This window comes from Caenorhabditis remanei, chromosome II, assembly GCF_010183535.1.
Source record: "Caenorhabditis remanei strain PX506 chromosome II, whole genome shotgun sequence".
NCBI lineage: Eukaryota > Metazoa > Nematoda > Chromadorea > Rhabditida > Rhabditidae > Caenorhabditis > Caenorhabditis remanei.
Genome location: NC_071329.1, coordinates 15,616,474 through 15,634,921, shown reverse-complemented (window position 1 = coordinate 15,634,921; position 18,448 = coordinate 15,616,474). Strand labels below are relative to the sequence as shown.

Genomic DNA, 18,448 nt, shown 5'->3' with positions numbered 1-18,448 from the left:
ATGCCAGGTAACTCACTTTATCTTCAGCTCAAATAAAAAATTAATTATCTAATTATCCAGACGACTTGCAATATGTCACTAACACCATCACAATGATAAATGATTTTATTGGAATCCATGCTCGATTTGAAACCAAAATCATTATGGATAGAATGCTGGCGTTGTCTGGATTCGGTTCACTTGTCAAGGATATTATTAGTATGGCAAAACCAAATCAGCCGGATCCAGTACTCCTGAAACTGGAAGTTTTGGATCGGAAGATTGGAGAGCTATCGAGAAAAATGTCCTACCTTTTCGATGATTTGAAGTCGTTCATGGTGGCTCACAATTTCTACAAGGTGAGTGGTTTACAGTAGTCTTTACAGTACCGTGCAGTAAGATATACAATTTGGTATTTTACAGTGGAAATGACCAGAGGTGTTACGGTATCACTGATTGTCCCACAAAGTAAATAATGTAGAAACCATACAGAACAAAGCTAGAGCTTCATTTTTGTAGTTCAAAACTTTTTTGTACGGACACTTCCTAATAAGTTACATATCGACAAAGTAATTTCTCCCTCAAATTACAAAAATGAAGCTCTACCTTTGTTCTATAAGATTCATTAAAAATTTTGTTTTGTGGGACAATCAGTGATACCGTAACACCTTCTCAAACATGGTCACTTTCAACTGAAAAAAACCAAATTTTATATGTATCTTACTGCACGAAACAGTCTTTATCTCTATTTTTCAGAAGTTTGCATGCACTGCCTCCACTCTTATGAAACTAATGCAAGACACCATATCCAATCCTTGTGGACATAGCAAAGGAATATTCAAGAATGAATGTGAACGGACTCCTCCGTTGAGATGGGCACTAGATTTCATCAGTCAATTGGAGAATGAGTCGACTAATCCTCTGAAAATGGCAATGAAAGCGGATCCATTGAAAACGAGACAGACATTCAATAAGTGGAGGGATATCATTGATGGAGTGCTTGCTCAATTCGTAAGTTCTGATCTGCATTTATACATTAAAAAATATGCATTAAAAATTACAGCTATTCCTGGAAACCTATCTGAATGGAATGTTCTGGGATAGTAATATGTATGGACCTAATAATCTGAAAGGAAGAATTGAGAACTTGAAGAATGATATGAACCAATGGTATGAGGATTATCATGATCAGAATGAAGGATGGAATGGAGTCAGAAAGTTGGTGGAGGATACTCAGGATGATTGTGAGCATATGAACAATGCACAAAAGGCGAACAAGTTGCAAGTGGATCTTGATAATATTCTATCCAAGTAAGAGGAAATTGAATAAAAATTGAGGAAATTTTTTTAAAAAGAAAATTTGACAGTTTTCATTTGCCTGCCACTAAGCGAGTTTTGAGTCAAATTTCAAAGTGTTACATTCAATATTCTCACAATGAAATTTTAAAGCTTTTAAGCTAAAAAACAATTGATTAACCTCATTTCCTAGCGAGTTACAGTTTCTCAAACTCTTTTTAGTGCTCGCTACAAGTCTTTCCCCTATCTCTCATCGCGGACATTGCGGTTTTTTCGAGGTGGCGCGCTCTAATCAGTTTTCAGTTACGATTATTTTAAATATGACTATAGAACTGCTCACAGCAAACATTTTAAGCCAAACCCCGTTTTTCTAGCTAAAATTTGAAGAAAGTTACGCATTCTGAAAAATTGAAAAATCTGATGTGCTCGCTACCAGTCTTTCCCCTCCCTCTGATGGCGGACATTGCCATCTTTGGACTTCTAAAGATGTCTAGCCTAATTTTCAAGATATTTTTCTTCCGCTCTGATTAGTCATGTTTCTATCCTATCCTCTTTATTATTTCCAGCAATGCCTTCTACGTCCTCGTCTACAACGATTGCGGTGGATACGGAAATCACGCATTTTGTCATGAAGATGACAACTTTATCTGCTCATTCCGACGTGGCAAGTGTAATGTTGTGGTCTATCGAACTTTTCGATTCCACAATCGTGGACATCATGCTGGGAAACTCAGAAATGTGATCGAAAGTCGTCCACCTTATCCGACGTGGGTGACCTAAATACTTTGAGTTTTTTCAAATTCAAAAAGCTAAATTTTCAGACTAGACTCGTACGAAAACTTCATAGACACCCTCCGATCAGAAGCCGGTAAAAAGGGTGAATGTGGATTTGTTGGAATGATTCGAGCCAACAACAACGTGGCTGTTAAATGGGTGAATTGTGATCCAAACGATGTTCCAAATGGTCCTGGAGCATTCACATATGTTCAAACTTCAGACAGATATATTTACTATGGAACTTTGGGTGGGAGAATGATTCGAGGAGATAAGTTCTTCGTCATTGCGGGGATCAGATAATATTGAAAGATTCTCATGATACGAATGATGTAACTAATAAATATTATTGCTCTGTTATTATACATTTTCCCACTACATTTTCCCCATAAATTGGCATCGTCAGACTGTTAGTCTGTTAGCTGATTCATTTCCAAGATAATTCAAAAGGTTTTTTTTTCAGTTTATACAGGGATAAAACAGTTATGTTATTTAACTATATGAAATGGCTTATAATCTTGAATCGAGCGCATTGGCATCACGTAGTTGTTGTGTCCTATCTGAACTGGTACCGTAACCGGAATCGGATGAGCCATCCCGAAAGTCGGTACGTTCTGCATCAAGAACCAGAGACATGGACACACGCTATTTGGCATAGAAGCTAACCAGAAGAGCTGGCGCGGCTTCGCCGCGTTTTTCTCACGCTTTTCGGTATTCAGATACGTTCCGAAATTTCTGGAAGGTTTTGGAATTTTCTGGAAGTTTCCAAATCTATTTTTCTAGAAGTTTCTGGAACATTCTAGAAACTTCTGGGAATTTCTGGATCTTACGGCCAAACTGTCTAAAATGTTTTGAAGGCTTGTTTTATGGTGCCAAGGGTGTCACTACCAAAGTCAAGACCCAGTATTTTCAGTTTGAACCTGCTTTTCCGATTTTTGGGTTACTGTAGTTACAGTACCCCTTTATGGCTATGGCAGTAGAAAATCTGCAAAGTGTTCCAATGAAAAGTACAGGGTTACAGAGTTGACAAATTTATCAACTTACTTCAACAGTGGGGATCTGAACCTTTCAAAATATTCAGGTTCGACTGTTAATGTTCAAAACTCTGTAACTACCGTAATCTTACAGTAACCGGCCCAATTTTTTTTTGGATGTCATACTAAGGTGTCCAGGTTGTTACCACCCCAGTGTCGTCTCCCCTCGTTCTGTTTGGAACACTTCTTCATTTTTTGTGTTACAGTAGCTACAGTAATCCTACAGTAATTCGACACCCGGGGTCCAAAAAATTGAAGCGCTCGGAGGTTCGTGGGTATACCTTCAGACATTTTTGGAAACGATACAGAGAGAAAAAAGTTATTCAGGAAAAAGCGTTGGACACACACACAGAACTATTCCATTAGTAGGAAGAAGATTGACGAAGTGGTTGATCTGAAAAAAAGAAAAACAAGTTCCATACGTAAAAGATAATTTCTGTCACCTTTCTTCTCAGGTTCCAAAGAAATGGAACAACTTTTTCCTTTCGGGACTATTCTCTGAACTTCTTTGCAGAAAACTCTCTCCCCGTAAGAATTACGGATTCTCCTCTCATTCGTAACGTTGGCACAGAAATCGGAGTGAGTCAGAGGACGAACGAGTTTCTTCAAATGCTCAATGTACTGCTGATGAAATATTTGCATTGTGACGGAATCCTTTCGCACGTTGCATTTCTTTCCTCCGTTCACTAGCAGCGGCTTTATAAGCATCTGACTTTTCCTTTCTTTTACCCATGGTTGAGATTAGAATTAATTTTCAGAATGACAATAGTCAATAAAGATTTATGAGTGGTATCGAGAATATTGAAGTTTTGTTTTGGTCGGAAACTAATTACAGGCTTTTCGACAAATTTTATGTCATTTTGAAGGATTCGGGATGACATCAGAGTATTTTCTCTCATCGAGTTGTCTCAACCACCACTTTCGAATTCATGAAAGTACATGCCTCAAAGGGTAAAAGTATGATTAATACAGTGACTAAAACCCAACCAATTATTGTTGAGATTTTCATTTCAATCATTGTTTGTTTTTGCTCATCGTCTAATAGAAAAGAGAAACTAAAAAATGATGCTACTGATTGATTAACAGGTAAGTCAATAAAAATTGACCTCCCGAACTTGCTCACCGTAAACTTTTTCAGCCGCTTTATCAGCATCTGACTTTTCCTTTCTTTTACCCATGGTTGAGAATGAATATTCAGAATGACAATGAAGATTTATGACTGTATACCTAATGAGTTGTAACGATGATGACGGCGACTGAGGAAGAGACGGGGCGATGCGGTAACGATAACAGTAGGCAGGCAGCAAGCAATAATGTGTGCACCTGCACAAAAGTTGAAAAGGAACCCGCCACGATTTCCAGCTCACCGGTTTTTTTCCCTCAGGTGCAATTCGGAAAAACTTAAAAGATGGGTCATTTGAAAACTTGGATTTTTTGGTTTTTTTTTGGATTTTTATGCAAAAAAGGACTATGTTTTCAAATATCAATAAACTCAACGAGAGATTTTTGACTTTTTTGATAAAAATTTCAAAAGATTTCGAAAGCATGAGTGAAACAATTATGCACATTTCTTGAATCTGGCGTACCGTTGGTACGCTTTCTATTGTATAAAAGTTCCAGCATTTTTAAGATAATGATTTCTAAACCCTCAAGCCCTCTAGTTCTTTCATTTCTCTTTTTTGCTTATCCATTTCTTTTCCCTTCTACAAACGCTTTTCATATTACTGGTGATTCTTATCGTTTCTCATCTCAACACTTTGTGAAATTGATCTCTTTGAAGTTCATGCATTCCTCATTCCTGATTCAAATAGAAATAAATTATTTATGATTTTCAAGAATTCAAACAAATAGTACCTCAGAAATTGGAAAAAAACAAAGGATAGGCAAGTGGAGAGATAAGATTTTCAGAGATTGAACAACTTTTGTAAGTGCAATTCAAGGGAAGTTTTTATAACAAACAAAATTTTTTTTTAAAAACTTCTGAAGAATGTTTTTAGTTTAATTTATTGTTGTTAAAAATACAGATGAGGAATGAATAGATACTTTGTTCTTTCTCTGAAAAATTAAAATAACCATAGTTTTTCTCATATCTTTGTTCAACTTACGGTAAGTTTCAATGCGCTTCTACAACACGATGTAGACGTAATAGTTTCACGATACTCATTTGATAAAACCAGGAAAATCAACATATGAGTACATGTGACGGCCGATGAGAACATGCAAAATGAATTGAGGACAATGTAAAGCCCACTAGTAGCAATAGGTAATATTTGTAAGTTTGGTATCACAAACATTGTGCTTAGACCAAGTGGGAATTCGGCAATGAAAAATGAGATGGCCAGGTAGAAAACTAGTTTTGTAGTTCCTCTTTTGCTTTTTGAACGTATGATGTTTTGCCTTTTTTTGGTAACTTTTCGAAGTTCCAATATCAAGAAATACGTAACAACGGGATATAGAAAACATGGCAGAATCTTAAACTTCTTTGATAAAATTAGGAAATGATTCAATTAACTTACGTTTGACACCATTCCATCTACCACGAAATACAGGGAAAAATCAAATGTTGTTTTACCAAAAAGGCTAAAGCTTTCATTGCGCTTTTCACATGGAAAAAATCTGTTGTACCAAATTTTTGGCTCAAAAAGTCCAAAAACCGTTAAAGGAAGTGTTAAAATAAACAGTCCAGTTAAACTTGTGAATGCATATTTTGGTCTTGATAACCTTCCAAAGTTAGTATTCATTGGATATCTAACTATCAGAGTTCTAATTACAACTACATTAAAACTGAGCCAGGTAGAATTCCTTTTTGAAAAACTACGAATCCAGTAAAGTATGTTTCCAATTGCTTGTAAGTAATCCCAAGAAGAACCAGTGAAACAACTCGAGACACTTTGGTGAAACAAAATTACTTCCTGATATATCCAGTGAAATTGAGCAAATATATCAAATAAAGCAGCAAAAGCCATAATAATATTAATAGATGAAGATCTCATTGATTTTCTAGTTAATACTAGGAGATGGAGAATATTGATGAAAACAGCAAGAATATATATGTAAATGGCCCAAGTTTTAACAAAAAAAGAAATGTTAGCTATATAACAAAGCATATTGCAACTGAATGCAGCCATACGTTTTGTGAACGTAGTTGAATCTTTTACACCGCAGCAATCCATTGCGATGAAAATATCAATAAATGAAAAATCGAGAATGTTGAAGTTTTGTTTTGGTCGGAAACTAATTACAGGGTTTTCGACAAATTTTATGTCACTTTGAAGGATTCGGGATGACATCAGATTATTTTCTCTCATCGAGTTGAATCGGGTTGTGGGAATATGTGTGTCTAGATGGGTCTGACGGTTAATGAAGACAAATATATTATGAATGAGTATCAAGGGACCTAGACGCCGACGGCATGCCAGACCCTGACCCCAATAAAATACACAATTTGAGCCATGAAAAGGTTCATTAATCGACTGAAATCGACTGAGGAGACATGAGCAAAAAATAAGAAAGCTGAAATGGAATGGCATAAAAATATCTAATATCCTGGAGCGGTACGTGGTGGTGGGCAGTGATCGCATCCTCCTCCGGATCCTGGTGCTCCTGCGTCTCCAGCAGGTCCTGGTTGTCCAGGTTGTCCTGGTGCTCCGTCTGGTCCGGCGTCTCCTGGTGGTCCAGCTGGTCCTGGTTGAGCATACCCGGCGGTTCCTGGATTTCCTGCAGGTCCTGGTGGTCCGGCTGGTCCGGCTGGTCCTGGTGCTCCTTGTTGTCCTGGAACCTCGTTGACGGCTCCTGGCGCTCCTGGGTTTCCTGGTGCTCCTGGTGCTCCGTCGTTTCCGTTTGGTCCAGGTGGACCTGGTGGTCCTGGTGGCCCTCCGGCTCCAGCTGGTGGTGTGTTTCCTGGGGCTCCTGGTCCTCCTGGTGGTCCTGGTGGTCCAGCGTTTCCGGCTGGTCCAGCTGGTCCTGGTGGGCAATCGAAACAGAAGTCAGCGGCGGATGGTGCCTCTTGGGATGCATCGGCTCCGGCTTGTCCTGGATTTCCAGCTGCTCCATCAGTTCCTGGATTTCCGTCGGCTCCTGGTGGTCCTGGTGGTCCAGCTGCTCCGACTCCGCAAGAGCAGCAGGATCCTTCTCCACCACCGCCGCCGGTGGCGTACCCGGCACCACCTCCAGCACCTCCAGCGGCATAGCTTCCACTTCCGAATGCACGTGCACGTCTCTTAATACGTGTCTCCTTTCCACGTACCACTTCGAAGCGGCCAAACTCGTCCCACAGCCCATCGGTACGGTGACGGCAGAACTCCACCTGAAATTGGAAAATGCTTGGTGGTCTCTTATCTAAACTAGAATCGCGTTTGTTTGTCCTAGTGTCTTCTCCCACCACTTTCTCTCTCGTTGCTTTCTCTCTCGCCCGCACATCTTTCTCTCCCTTTTTTCTATCTCTTCCGACCCCCATAATTCCGTGGCCGCCATAGCTCAGTCGGTTAGAGCGTGGGTCTAATAAGCCCAAGGTCGCAGGTTCGACCCCTGCTGGCGGCAAATATTTTAGTTTAAAATATATATTTTTTTAGGCTTCAAAATATGAATTTTTTGAAATTTTTCAGATTCTCTCCTAAATCTGAATAATAGTCGAAAATTTGACTTTTTTGCGAAAAAATTCAAAAAATTCGAAATAACTTGAATTTTGACGCCAAGTATCCGGGCTTTCGGGCCGGACACGTATGCTCAAAATATACCTCATTTTGAAGGGAAGATTGCACGTGCTGCAAGTAGTTGTACATCATGGGCGTGGCCACAATGGCGACCAGAGTGGCGATGGTTGCCACGGAGATGCCTGAAAATATATATTTAGAATCTAAAATTCTGAATATTGGGTTCCCGGATGGATGTTAAAAAAGTCGTTCCATTTATGGGGTTATTCATGACAAGTGTATTTTAATTTTTCACGAGCGTCGAAAAATTATTTTTCACAAATCTCAGTTAGGGTTGGTCTGACAGCATTTTTCCCCTTTTTGCATTTTTCGACATGCTTCTGTAGAAAAACTGACGAAAAACGGAATGGGAGAAAAACATGCCAAAAATAAATGTTTCACCGTTCGTGAATAAGGTAAAATATGTATTAAAATACGTTTTTACATGACCTGACTAACCCCATAAAAACATTTTTTAATACATATTATAAAATTTAAAAATTCCAAGAAACACAGAAGGTCAAAATTTTCAACGAAGAAGAAAAAAACGTACCAAAGAAGGCGACCTTCTTGAGGCTCTCGATCTCTGCGAGTTTGAGTTTTTCGTCTGCCATGACGACGAATCGAAGTGCCGTTTCGAACCATTTCTTTCCTTTTATACGATTTGAATCGAGCGAACGGGTCCTACGAATATTACTGTCACTTCTCCTCTTTCTTTTCTTCTACCATCGTGTTTGTTTTCGTTTTTTTTATGACTAACATAGAAAAAGAAGCAGTGAGAGAGTGTGGGAAATGGAGAGAGTTGTGTTATTGTTGATTCATTGAGAGAGGGAGAAAGAGGAATAGAGATTGAGGATAACTGTAACCGATGGAAATTAGTTTGGAGGAGAGAACTTTCAAGATCAAAGGGAACAGATAAGAGGGAGAGGATGAACTGGTTTGTTTTTAGAGAGGGAGAGAAGGAGGAAAAGTACATTTGGAAATGTTCCGATGGGGGAACGGAGATAAGAGAATGGGGGATGGGTGTTATTTATGATTTATGGGGGTGTTAGTTTTTGAAATAGTTTTGAACTAGTTGCTACTTGGTAGATAATAGGTTTTTGGCATACTTATCAAGGCCTGGGTACTTGGCGCCAAAATTCAAATTTCAAATTTTTTCGAATTTAAGTTTTTGGCTATGATTCAGAATTAGATGAAATTACAAAAAAAAATCATCAAAAAGTTCACATTTTCAATGAAAAATTGAAAAATGCCATAACAATTTTACAGGTTTCATTCAATTTCGGGGCGAATATTTAGATAAGGGCAGACTTCTCATGGCCGGTCCGGGCCCAAATCAAAAATATTTTCGGCCCGCTCGGCCCGCTTTGAAATATGTTTTGTACAAATGTATTTTTTCTAAGAAAAACAACTATCCAGTTTCAATTCCCAAACAATTTCACGTTTTTTGTTGAAAAAAATCGTCTCATTTATTATTTTCTAGGATTTAACAGTACCTTGTACTCACATTATCTCCAAATGCTACTCTTCTTTTTTAACAGACTAGAGTTTTTAAAAATTTCTGTCAAATTATTCTCGATAAGTCTTTCATTCTCGGAATCCGATTTCCCTATGAAACCAATTCTTTTGGAAATACTCATAACAAATCGAGAAGTTTGACGTCTCACAAAACAACTTGACTAGAGACATCAAATAATAAATGGGTTGTGGAATCAGAGAGGCTAATGAGCACGTTTCGTGTATTTCGGATTGACGAGTAATTCCATTAGGAGAAATAATTTGTTGTTATCCAGCAAGAATTGTTACTATGAGTTTGAAACGTAGTTGCAAAATATATAAAAATTGGAGTAAAACCGAAAAAAAAACAATATCTCAAAAAATCTTCATTGCGTCTTGAAGTTCTAAACAAATTTAGAAGACTTAAAGCAAAAAAACTTTATTAAATGCTGTTTGAGTTCATTATAGCATTTTCTTGTTCACAGTAATTTAAGAGTTCCTTGCTGAAACATACTGTTGTAAAAAAATAGCTGAAAAATGATTGATAATTACCAGTAATTGATCAGAAACTTCAAGTAGATCACGGTGGCGATGATTGCCAACACTTCGTATCCGATGCAGTAGAAGAATGCGGCTGAAAATTAAAGAATATATTTCTCTCGGAAAGTTCAGATAATTCTCAACGTTTTAAGCTTAAAATCAATTTACAAATCAAAAAAATCAAGGAAACATCGATTTTCGAAGATTTCCGAAATCCCTTTCGTGGTGGGACCCGATTCGCTTCAAAAATAGTCATGATTATACTCGTTTCAACCGTCTTGACAAGCTGAATCCAAAAAACAAACTTGTACAAAAATCATATTGAGCCTGATACCAATTCCGCTAGTATGCAGTTTTCATTGGTTATCAAAACGTTCCTTTAATCTTAACTCTTCCGGTATTTGACAACGTATAATAAAAATATCATTATCCGGTTCAGCATGTCAAGACGGTTCGAAAGAAGAGTATGATCGTTCCCAAGTTTGGAGCAAGTTGTGTCTCGCAACGAAAACTACAGTAAGCCTCCGTTTACGTTCGTGGAACTCAACTTGCTCCAACTCTGAGCATGATTGTACTCATTCGAACCGTCTAGACAAGCTGATTGCAAAAAATATTTTCAACCCGTTTTAGACAAATATGGAAGCGCTACAACTCACCATTCATTTTTATGTATTTTTCCGATGGCAATGCAAAATATTGATAAACGGCTACGCTCAAGCTGGCGATGGACAATAGTTGAACGATAATCTGGAAATGTTTAAATTATTATTCTCATCATAAAGAATTCAAAAACATACAATCGAAACGACATACATCTTCCTCTCATCTACACCTCTATATCGACTGACCAATCTCCAGAAATATGCCATATATAATGCAGACACAAACTTCCAGAGAACAAATAAAAAGATACCATAATAGTACAACATGTTTATAATTTTCTTCTCCTTCATTTCTTGGCATCTGGAAATAAAACAAAGATTTGCTGAAGTTTTTCAATTTTCACCATGAAAATTAATTTATTCTGATCATTTTGAGCTCTAAAATAGCATCAGCGAAATAAAATTCAGAAAGTTAAAAAACTTTTAAACTTTTCGAAAATTGGGGATCATAAATTTTACTGTAACTTGGGCAGAGTTAGTAAAATTCCGAATGTTTTCAAACTTTCAGACTCAGCACGTTGAGACGCTATGAATGAGTATAATTACGGCTAGGTTTGGAGCAAAGTTGGGTTTTGAAACGAAAAAAGGCACGGGTTACAGTTGTTTTTGAACATTCTTGAGTAATCATGGGAAGCAGTTTCCCGCTACAAAATTACTGTATCATGCTCATTTCAACCGAAGAATACTGCACTTTCTTTTTTCGAAAATCTGTAACATGTAGAACAGATTCTTTGGCATTTTAAGTTTGAAATGCGTGAATCTTTTACGAAAAACTTGCTCTTCAAACATTATCATCACGACCAAAGGAAAGAGGAATGCAATCTTGATATAAGACGCCCAATTGCAGTACTCCTGAAAAAAATCAATAATAATAAAAAGATGGTTTTGGGTGGAAAAACTCACATCGACCAGTCTGAAGTGCTCCATTTCTTGGGCGTTGTACTCGTATTGGCATCGTTTGAATGTTTTCCGTCCTCGCATGGTTCGTTTCTCGAGTATTTTCGAATAGAAATTGGGAAATAACTGATTTCTATGAGAAAATAGATAAACAACTGTGGCACGTGAGGTTTTAAGACTTTTTTAATTTGTAATTTAATTTCACGTTTTTCTCCATTTAAGTTTTTCTAGTTTAACAAAAAACCCACTTTCGAATAACACGTGTCAAGACGCTTTGAATCCCCTTATGGCCGAACTGTGAGGAAGTAAAATTCTCAAAGGGAAGTCGGAAGACGGAAGTCGAAGGAAGGAATTCCGCACAGCTCTGCCCTACGGTATGAGCCTTCAAATTGGGCTACTGTAGTTTTCGTACCGAGACCCAACAATATCTTATAATGATATGTTTTCATTTCCCCTATGGAACCAATATGACATTTCTAACTTTTATGGAAGTACTCATAACAAAGTCGAGAAGTTTGACGTCTCAGAAAAACAACTTGACAAGAGATATCAGAAAATTAGTGAGTTGTGTGGAATCAGAGAGGCTAATGAGCACGTTTTGTGTATTTCGGATTGACGAGTAGTTCCATTAGGAGAAATAATTTGTTGTTATATAATACATAGGAGTTGTTGTTATCAGTTTCGCAAAATAAATATGTTTTCATTTACATAGAAAGATTAAAATCAATGAGACGGGGAAAATTGGATGCTGGGAACACGAGAACATAAGAAAATTTTTTTTTAAAATTTAGTACAGGAAAAAACAAAACTCTGAAAGAAGCACACTCATAAAAAAAGAAGTTCTCACTAATATTCCCATTCACCGGTGACTGACCGCTCGCTCAAAGTTCGACCCGGGGACGAGGTATGGGTATCGTTGCTGAATTTCGATTTACAGCTGCTCTTACCGTACTTTACCCATAAAAAGGTGTTAGAAGTACGGTAATCGCAACGAGACCCACACCGGGTCAAACTTTGAGCGAGCGGTCAGCCACCAGTAATATGGTTGACAACATTTTTTGAGATTAGACAAGATTTAAGAAAGAACAGAAACTTTTTGAAAGGTACACTAATAGTGAACTGGGTCAAGCACACAATTCAAAAGACAATTAGAGACATCCAAACAACGTCAAGTGTCTCAAATACGCTCTATGTATTTGTGAGTAGTCCCCACGCCTTTCTCAAAACGCCTCTCTTCTTGACATGTTTTTGAAATCCTTCAACCAACAACAAATTCTGATCATCAACTGAATCATCGAGGTCGTCGTCTTCAAACGTATAATCGATTCTTCCATATTGGAACTTGTTATCCATTGCTAATTGCAAATATCTCTCAGTGGCATGCCAAGATATTCCGTAGATTTCAATTGAAGGTGCCAAGTGGAATACTCCGAGTTCCTGGAAACTATTGGATTATAATTCAGAGATTTCGAGTATAGACTGACCCTTCCTTCATTTGACACAAAAAGTCCTCTCATCTGCGATCCAACATCCCATCTCTCATCCTTCCAAACCATAACAACACTTTTCCCTGAGGCTGACCATTTTGCAAGTGTCGCTTTCACATTGTAAGCTTGGTCTGGTTTATATAAGACAGGCTCTGAAAATTGGACTGAAACATTCTCAGGAAACACAATACTCTACATACATAGTTGTCAAGGCCCGGGTAGTTGGCGCCAAAATTCAAAAATCTTAGGTATCGAATTTTTGATTTTTTCCGCGAAAAATTCAAACTTTTGACTGTCATTCAGAAATAGAAGACATTCAAAAAATTATCAAAAATGTTCACATTTCGATGAAAACTTGCAAAAATGTCAAAAAATTGGTTTATTTTTGAAGCCTAGGCCTTGACAAGTATGTTATCCTTACCAGTATCCTCCGTATTCTTTAAAAATTGAATTTTTCCATTCGAGTAAACAATGATAAGAGGACGTGGAGGACCTTTCGGTGGAGCTGGTACGTTTTCAGCAGTATACGGAACGTCGAGAGGTTTGTGCTCTTTTGGAACGAAAGTGAAATATTGGATGGATATTATTTCAGGTGGTTTTGACGGCTCTTGGGTTTGCATTGTATGCGTTTCAGGGTCAAAATATTCGAGTTGTGGATCTATTGGGCATGGGATTTTGATGTTTTTCTGGAAAAGAGAATTCTCTCGATCTCACAAGAGAAGTCTTTGGAGACGTGGCTTTCAAACAATCTATAAATTTGGTTACAGGTACTTTCGACTACGGGGAGTCCATTTCTGCCATCAAAGCAGGCTAAATGTCTCTGTGAGCCGAGTTATGAGCTCTCAAACTTTTTGAATGATAACGCTTTTTCACATGGAATTATAAATCGACCTCCTTTACGACACCGCGCGGTTCCATATGTGTTCCCCAGCGGTTCACCTCTGCCCATACGTAAAATGCTTGCCTATTCGGAATTGAAAAAGCTTGACAATATGAAAAGTTTGAGATCCCATAACTCAGCTCGCAGATGCATTTAGCTGGTTTTGACAACAGAAATGGACTCCCCGTAGTCGAAAGTACATTTGACCAAATTTATAGACTCTTTGAAAGCCGCGTCTCCAAAGACTTCATTTGTAAATACACTCACCCGCTCGTTGCCATCCACATCAAACACGATGACTTCGCCTCCCTCAACTCCAACTATCAGATGAGCTTCCAGAGTGGAATCACAACAGGTTGCCTTCTTCGGCAGCTGTTTGATCCATTCCACTTTATTAGGAAACGACATGACTCGGATGAATCCACGAGGGGAAAGAATTGCGTACCCATAGTCGTATTTGCCCCAGCAAATCATTGAAATTGAATCGTGTATACTGAAAAATAAAGCGACTGAATGGTAATTTAAAGTCCCGGGAATGCCCGGGAAAGATTAAGAAGGCCCGAAAACCCATGAAGGCTTGAAGGCCCGAAAAAGCCCGAGAAGGCCCGAAGACCCGGTTTCAAAAAAAGAAGCGTTTTTTTTTTCAAAAATTTTTTTGATACTTTTTCAACGACAATGTGGAAATTTTTGATGACTTTTCAGAATTACTTTTAACTCTGAATGATAGTTGAAACTATGACTTTTTCCGCAAAAAAATTCAAAAAATTTTAAAAAGTTCGAAACAATCCGAACTATGGATAATTTCAAAACCAAGAAATTTTCACTCACTTCATGTTCACAATCGAATGCCAGAGTCCTTTATCATCTACAGCCCAGACCTTATAAATTCCTGTCTCTCCCCAAGAGATCAGTTTCTGATGATACTCATTCCACGCAGCTCCAATCATTGGTTCTACAAAAAACAAATGTATTAGCACGTCATGCTTCTTACAACAGCGCTCTACCGAAACCGAAGAAAATTGTGTGCGAAATATAGAGACTAAAACAAAAAGAGACATTTTTCAAGAACATTTCGGTGGAGCGCAGTTGTAAGAATTGTGCCGAGCTAAAAATTGGACACACAGATACACAGACAGGTACCCACATACCACATTTCAATGTCTGCTCGAATTCGTAAGCTCCATCAGAAATGGATCGATCATTTGCGGTGATCCACGGTTTAATTATATCAATGTTTCCCGCCGAATACCCAATTGCAAACAAAGCTCGATTGTAGTTTGGCTCAACGAATGCGACGTGTCCTTTCTTCACTTCTCGATCCTACAATTGTTGGGAAACTTCAGATTTCAAACAGTTCACTTACATGTACTTGTCGAATGTACCTCATCTCCTTGATAACCTTTCCATCTAGAAATGTATTCATGGTTTCCTGAAAATAGGAATGATGGGAAAATGAAATTTTAGGAGAAAAATTATGCTAGAGTCGCTATGGAGACGCTAACTTCTCAGAGCGGTTGTGTGAAAAAGAAGAAGAAGAAGAAAAGCAATGAGAAGAGTGGGCGAGAGAGGAGACAATCGCTAATGAGCACATTTACTCAGGGGGATTGAATCACTGATGTCATATGTCTGATTATGATTCTTGTGGAGAAGCGAGGAGGAAGAAGGATGATTTAAAGGAGAAGCGTGGAGAGTGGAGGGAAAATGGGTATGACGTAAACAGTTGAAGTCGGCTCGAAATTATTGATTCTTTAGGAAAATACGTTTGTGAGGGGCCTCAAGGTGTATTGTCAGAATCTCAATACTGAAAGTGTTGCGACATGAAGATAATAAAGTATGTCTATTAGAAGCTGCCAGAAATGGGTCTGGTACAAACCAGAACCGTTAAATCTACAGTACCACTCAAAAGGATATCAACCTTTGTAGCTTTCAGGTGAAAATGACCAACTTTGACAGTGTATTTCGGTGTCACCTGATCGTCCGACAATTTTCCATTTGTATGATTGGACAGATCCAGAACAGCAAATCATTTTTGTAGTTGATAATTTTTATGTAGGGACACTGTTTTGAAAGTTGCCGGTTATCAATGAAAAGCTCCAAATCTTCGCTAATATATACTGAAATTAGTCGGTTTCGGAAGAAATAGCTTTGACAACCTATAACTTTCAACACAGTGTCCCTACAAAAAAATGGTCAGTTACAAAAATGATGTGCTATTTTTGCTCTGTTCAGCCCATACAAAATAACATTTGTCGGACAATCAGGTGACTCCAAAATGCACTGTTTTGATGACCCCGACACAACCATAAGTCCCGACACAGTTGTTGAGTTTCTCTAAATTGCAATGCAACTTGAATCAATGATATGTAGCAAAAATATCTTCATTAAATATAAATTGGTTTCAAAGATAGTACAGCACATGAATCATTGAATTACAAGTGGATCCCAACATACTCTAATACACTCTTCGCAGCCGATTTGGTGATTTTATCACTGGTTTTAGTGTCACGAACCTTCCGGAGTTTTGCTTTGAGCTGTGGGACATCGATCAGGTTGAATTCATTTGAAGTGATGTCGGCTTGGCCTTTCAACATATCCAGAACTAGCAAATGAGGCTGTGAGTATTCCCAATCAGTGAGCTCCACGGTCTTCATTGCCAAGTAGCAAATTCTTGTATTCTTCAAGTGAGGTGCCTGGAAAAGCAAGTCCCGGTTGTTGAGGACATCCCACGAGTAGCTGATTTTCCGAGAAATATTTTCTTTCAGTGGAGACAGTGAGGCGGTCAGGTGATTCAAAAGGATATCGATCATTTTCTTCCGATCAGACGCTTCGAAGATATTCACATCTTTTGATCTGAAAATATGTTTATATGTAAAATAAGTAGAAATAGGAGGTCTACTCACTGCATCATATTCTTATAGCTATAGCAACTGTGGCTATAAACTCTGTCCAAGAAACTGTATGATTCCGCGGCGGAATTGATAACTCCCAAACATTCTCGAAGATCTTCATCCGACGCTCCGCCGATCTCATCTCGAAGTTGGAAATACATCCTGTCGAGAACAGCATCTACCATATTTAGATTACCAATAGCTAGATAGTATTGAAGAGATTTTACAGATCCTCCAATAGTAGTCGTGTGATACACCGCAATACCCGGATACACGATTTTCTGGATTTTTCTGGTTTCTGGAAAGAAATTATATATGCATGTTTTAGAAACACCTTTTCCAGGTACTCACCACAAATAGATAGGCATTTCAATGTTGGATGAGTGTCCACAAACCATTGAACTGTTTCATCATCTTCTTTAGTCATCGAAAAATCAAGGGATTCAAGTTTTGGAAGATAGATTCTATGTCTGATGTACATTTCAACGGTGTTCCCATTTTGACAACAGTAGCAAGTCCAGTTGGCTGCAAAGCTCAAATGTTTCAGCTCTTCGAGGTATTCAATGTCTCGGAAGTCTCGTGATCTCTCGATGGAAATTCCTCCAATGAGAAGTGTCTCCAAATGTTTCAATTTTGACACTCCAGCCAATGAATCGAGGGCTGAATGAGTGAGATCCAGTTTCGTAAGGCCTGGGAAGTATTTTAGAATGTCTCGGAATTCCGTCTCTGAAGTAATCCTTTGTCTAATTGAGAGACTTTTCAGAGAAGGGAGTAGTTGACCGATCTGAAAATAAGAAGTTGTTGAGGTGCTATATTTCATAGTGTTTACCCCACGAGCCCATCCATCCGCGAACTGGTCATAAAGTCCATACTTCTCACTTCGTCCACTTGGTTTCGGACTCAAATTCAGATGCTTTAAGTTTTGACGGGAGTTCTCGTTGAGCACATCTTTTAGAAATGCAACAAGATCGATGATTTTATGAATTTCTGAAGAGAGGAAGTTGGAGAAATAGTTGTATTTTACTACTCACCTTGCCGATGTTCTGATGCTCTTGCAGTAAAAGGCATGCGTTTATCTTTGTATTGTTTATAATCCGCTCTGCATTCAGAAGATTTATGATACTTTTTAAGACCATAGAACAGTCCAGTAGTGGTGACTCATTTCGCCAGGCATCATTTGAGGTGTGACGTGGATTGATGAGGATGAGGGGCCTGCGACGCTCATCGGGTCGTGATACGACTCCTCCTGATGGATACCGTTATGGGAGTTATGAGAGTGTTGATTGGGGGTGTGGTGTTGTGGGGGCGGAGCCACCGGAGCCACCGGAGCCATTTCCACCTCCTCCTCATGCACCTCATTCTTCTCGTATTGCGGTGACAAGTTGGGCGGTACGTCGTCATCGTCATCATCGTCATCGCCAAAAGTGTCCGCTATCAGTGGAGGTGGCGCCGTCGGTTGTCCTTCATCCATCGGCTCCACGGGCTCCGCTACCGTAAGATTGTTGACTTCGGAGATGAGAAGAGGCGGATCCTCCTCGACGGGCGGCTCCTGGGGCTGTGGCATTTCGGGAGGGGGCGCTGGGGATGGCGAGTTGGAGTGGTAGGATTCGGGAGTGCCGATGTTGTAGTTCTGGAAAAATTGAAAATTTGAGGATTAGAAAGTGCGCTAAGCGCGATTTCCGTCCGTGTAAGCGCGCTCTATAGCAAAGTTTTTAGAAATTGATAAGCGATGCGATTTACGCCGCGTAAACCCACAAGTTACTACAGTAAGAGGTGTTAGGTGCCTCGAATAGTAATAACCAACAAATATGGCATTTCTCATG

At 38.8% G+C, this 18,448-nt stretch overlaps 6 protein-coding genes across 6 annotated transcripts; 1 reads left to right on the top strand and 5 right to left on the bottom strand.

The window, feature by feature from the left end:
* On the top strand, window positions 1–2,352 carry GCK72_007195 (uncharacterized protein; the record flags this gene model as incomplete). Its single annotated transcript, XM_003103781.2, has 6 exons — window positions 1–7; window positions 61–338; window positions 736–990; window positions 1,043–1,290; window positions 1,842–2,042; window positions 2,097–2,352. The coding sequence occupies 6 exons, from the start codon at window positions 1–3 to the stop codon at window positions 2,350–2,352; spliced, it is 1,245 nt and encodes a 414-aa protein (XP_003103829.2).
* A 1,093-nt stretch (window positions 2,353–3,445) lies between these two features.
* On the bottom strand, window positions 3,446–3,791 carry GCK72_007194 (uncharacterized protein; the record flags this gene model as incomplete). Its single annotated transcript, XM_053726031.1, has 2 exons — window positions 3,446–3,477; window positions 3,527–3,791. The coding sequence occupies 2 exons, from the start codon at window positions 3,789–3,791 to the stop codon at window positions 3,446–3,448; spliced, it is 297 nt and encodes a 98-aa protein (XP_053590225.1).
* A 2,830-nt stretch (window positions 3,792–6,621) lies between these two features.
* GCK72_007193 (uncharacterized protein) lies at window positions 6,622–8,388 on the bottom strand (the record flags this gene model as incomplete). The annotated part of the gene is made up of 3 exons (XM_003103789.2): window positions 6,622–7,389; window positions 7,820–7,917; window positions 8,328–8,388. The coding sequence occupies 3 exons, from the start codon at window positions 8,386–8,388 to the stop codon at window positions 6,622–6,624; spliced, it is 927 nt and encodes a 308-aa protein (XP_003103837.1).
* Window positions 8,389–9,819: 1,431 nt separating this feature from the next.
* Window positions 9,820–11,454, bottom strand: GCK72_007192 (uncharacterized protein; the record flags this gene model as incomplete). Its single annotated transcript, XM_053726030.1, has 5 exons — window positions 9,820–9,905; window positions 10,468–10,558; window positions 10,609–10,774; window positions 11,150–11,325; window positions 11,377–11,454. The coding sequence occupies 5 exons, from the start codon at window positions 11,452–11,454 to the stop codon at window positions 9,820–9,822; spliced, it is 597 nt and encodes a 198-aa protein (XP_053590224.1).
* Window positions 11,455–12,558: 1,104 nt separating this feature from the next.
* Window positions 12,559–15,160, bottom strand: GCK72_007191 (uncharacterized protein; the record flags this gene model as incomplete). Its single annotated transcript, XM_003103801.2, has 7 exons — window positions 12,559–12,807; window positions 12,855–13,009; window positions 13,279–13,543; window positions 14,005–14,230; window positions 14,566–14,689; window positions 14,886–15,057; window positions 15,101–15,160. The coding sequence occupies 7 exons, from the start codon at window positions 15,158–15,160 to the stop codon at window positions 12,559–12,561; spliced, it is 1,251 nt and encodes a 416-aa protein (XP_003103849.2).
* A 1,006-nt stretch (window positions 15,161–16,166) lies between these two features.
* GCK72_007190 (uncharacterized protein) lies at window positions 16,167–17,693 on the bottom strand (the record flags this gene model as incomplete). The annotated part of the gene is made up of 5 exons (XM_053726029.1): window positions 16,167–16,587; window positions 16,638–16,923; window positions 16,977–17,409; window positions 17,455–17,612; window positions 17,657–17,693. The coding sequence occupies 5 exons, from the start codon at window positions 17,691–17,693 to the stop codon at window positions 16,167–16,169; spliced, it is 1,335 nt and encodes a 444-aa protein (XP_053590223.1).
* Window positions 17,694–18,448: the final 755 nt, after the last annotated feature.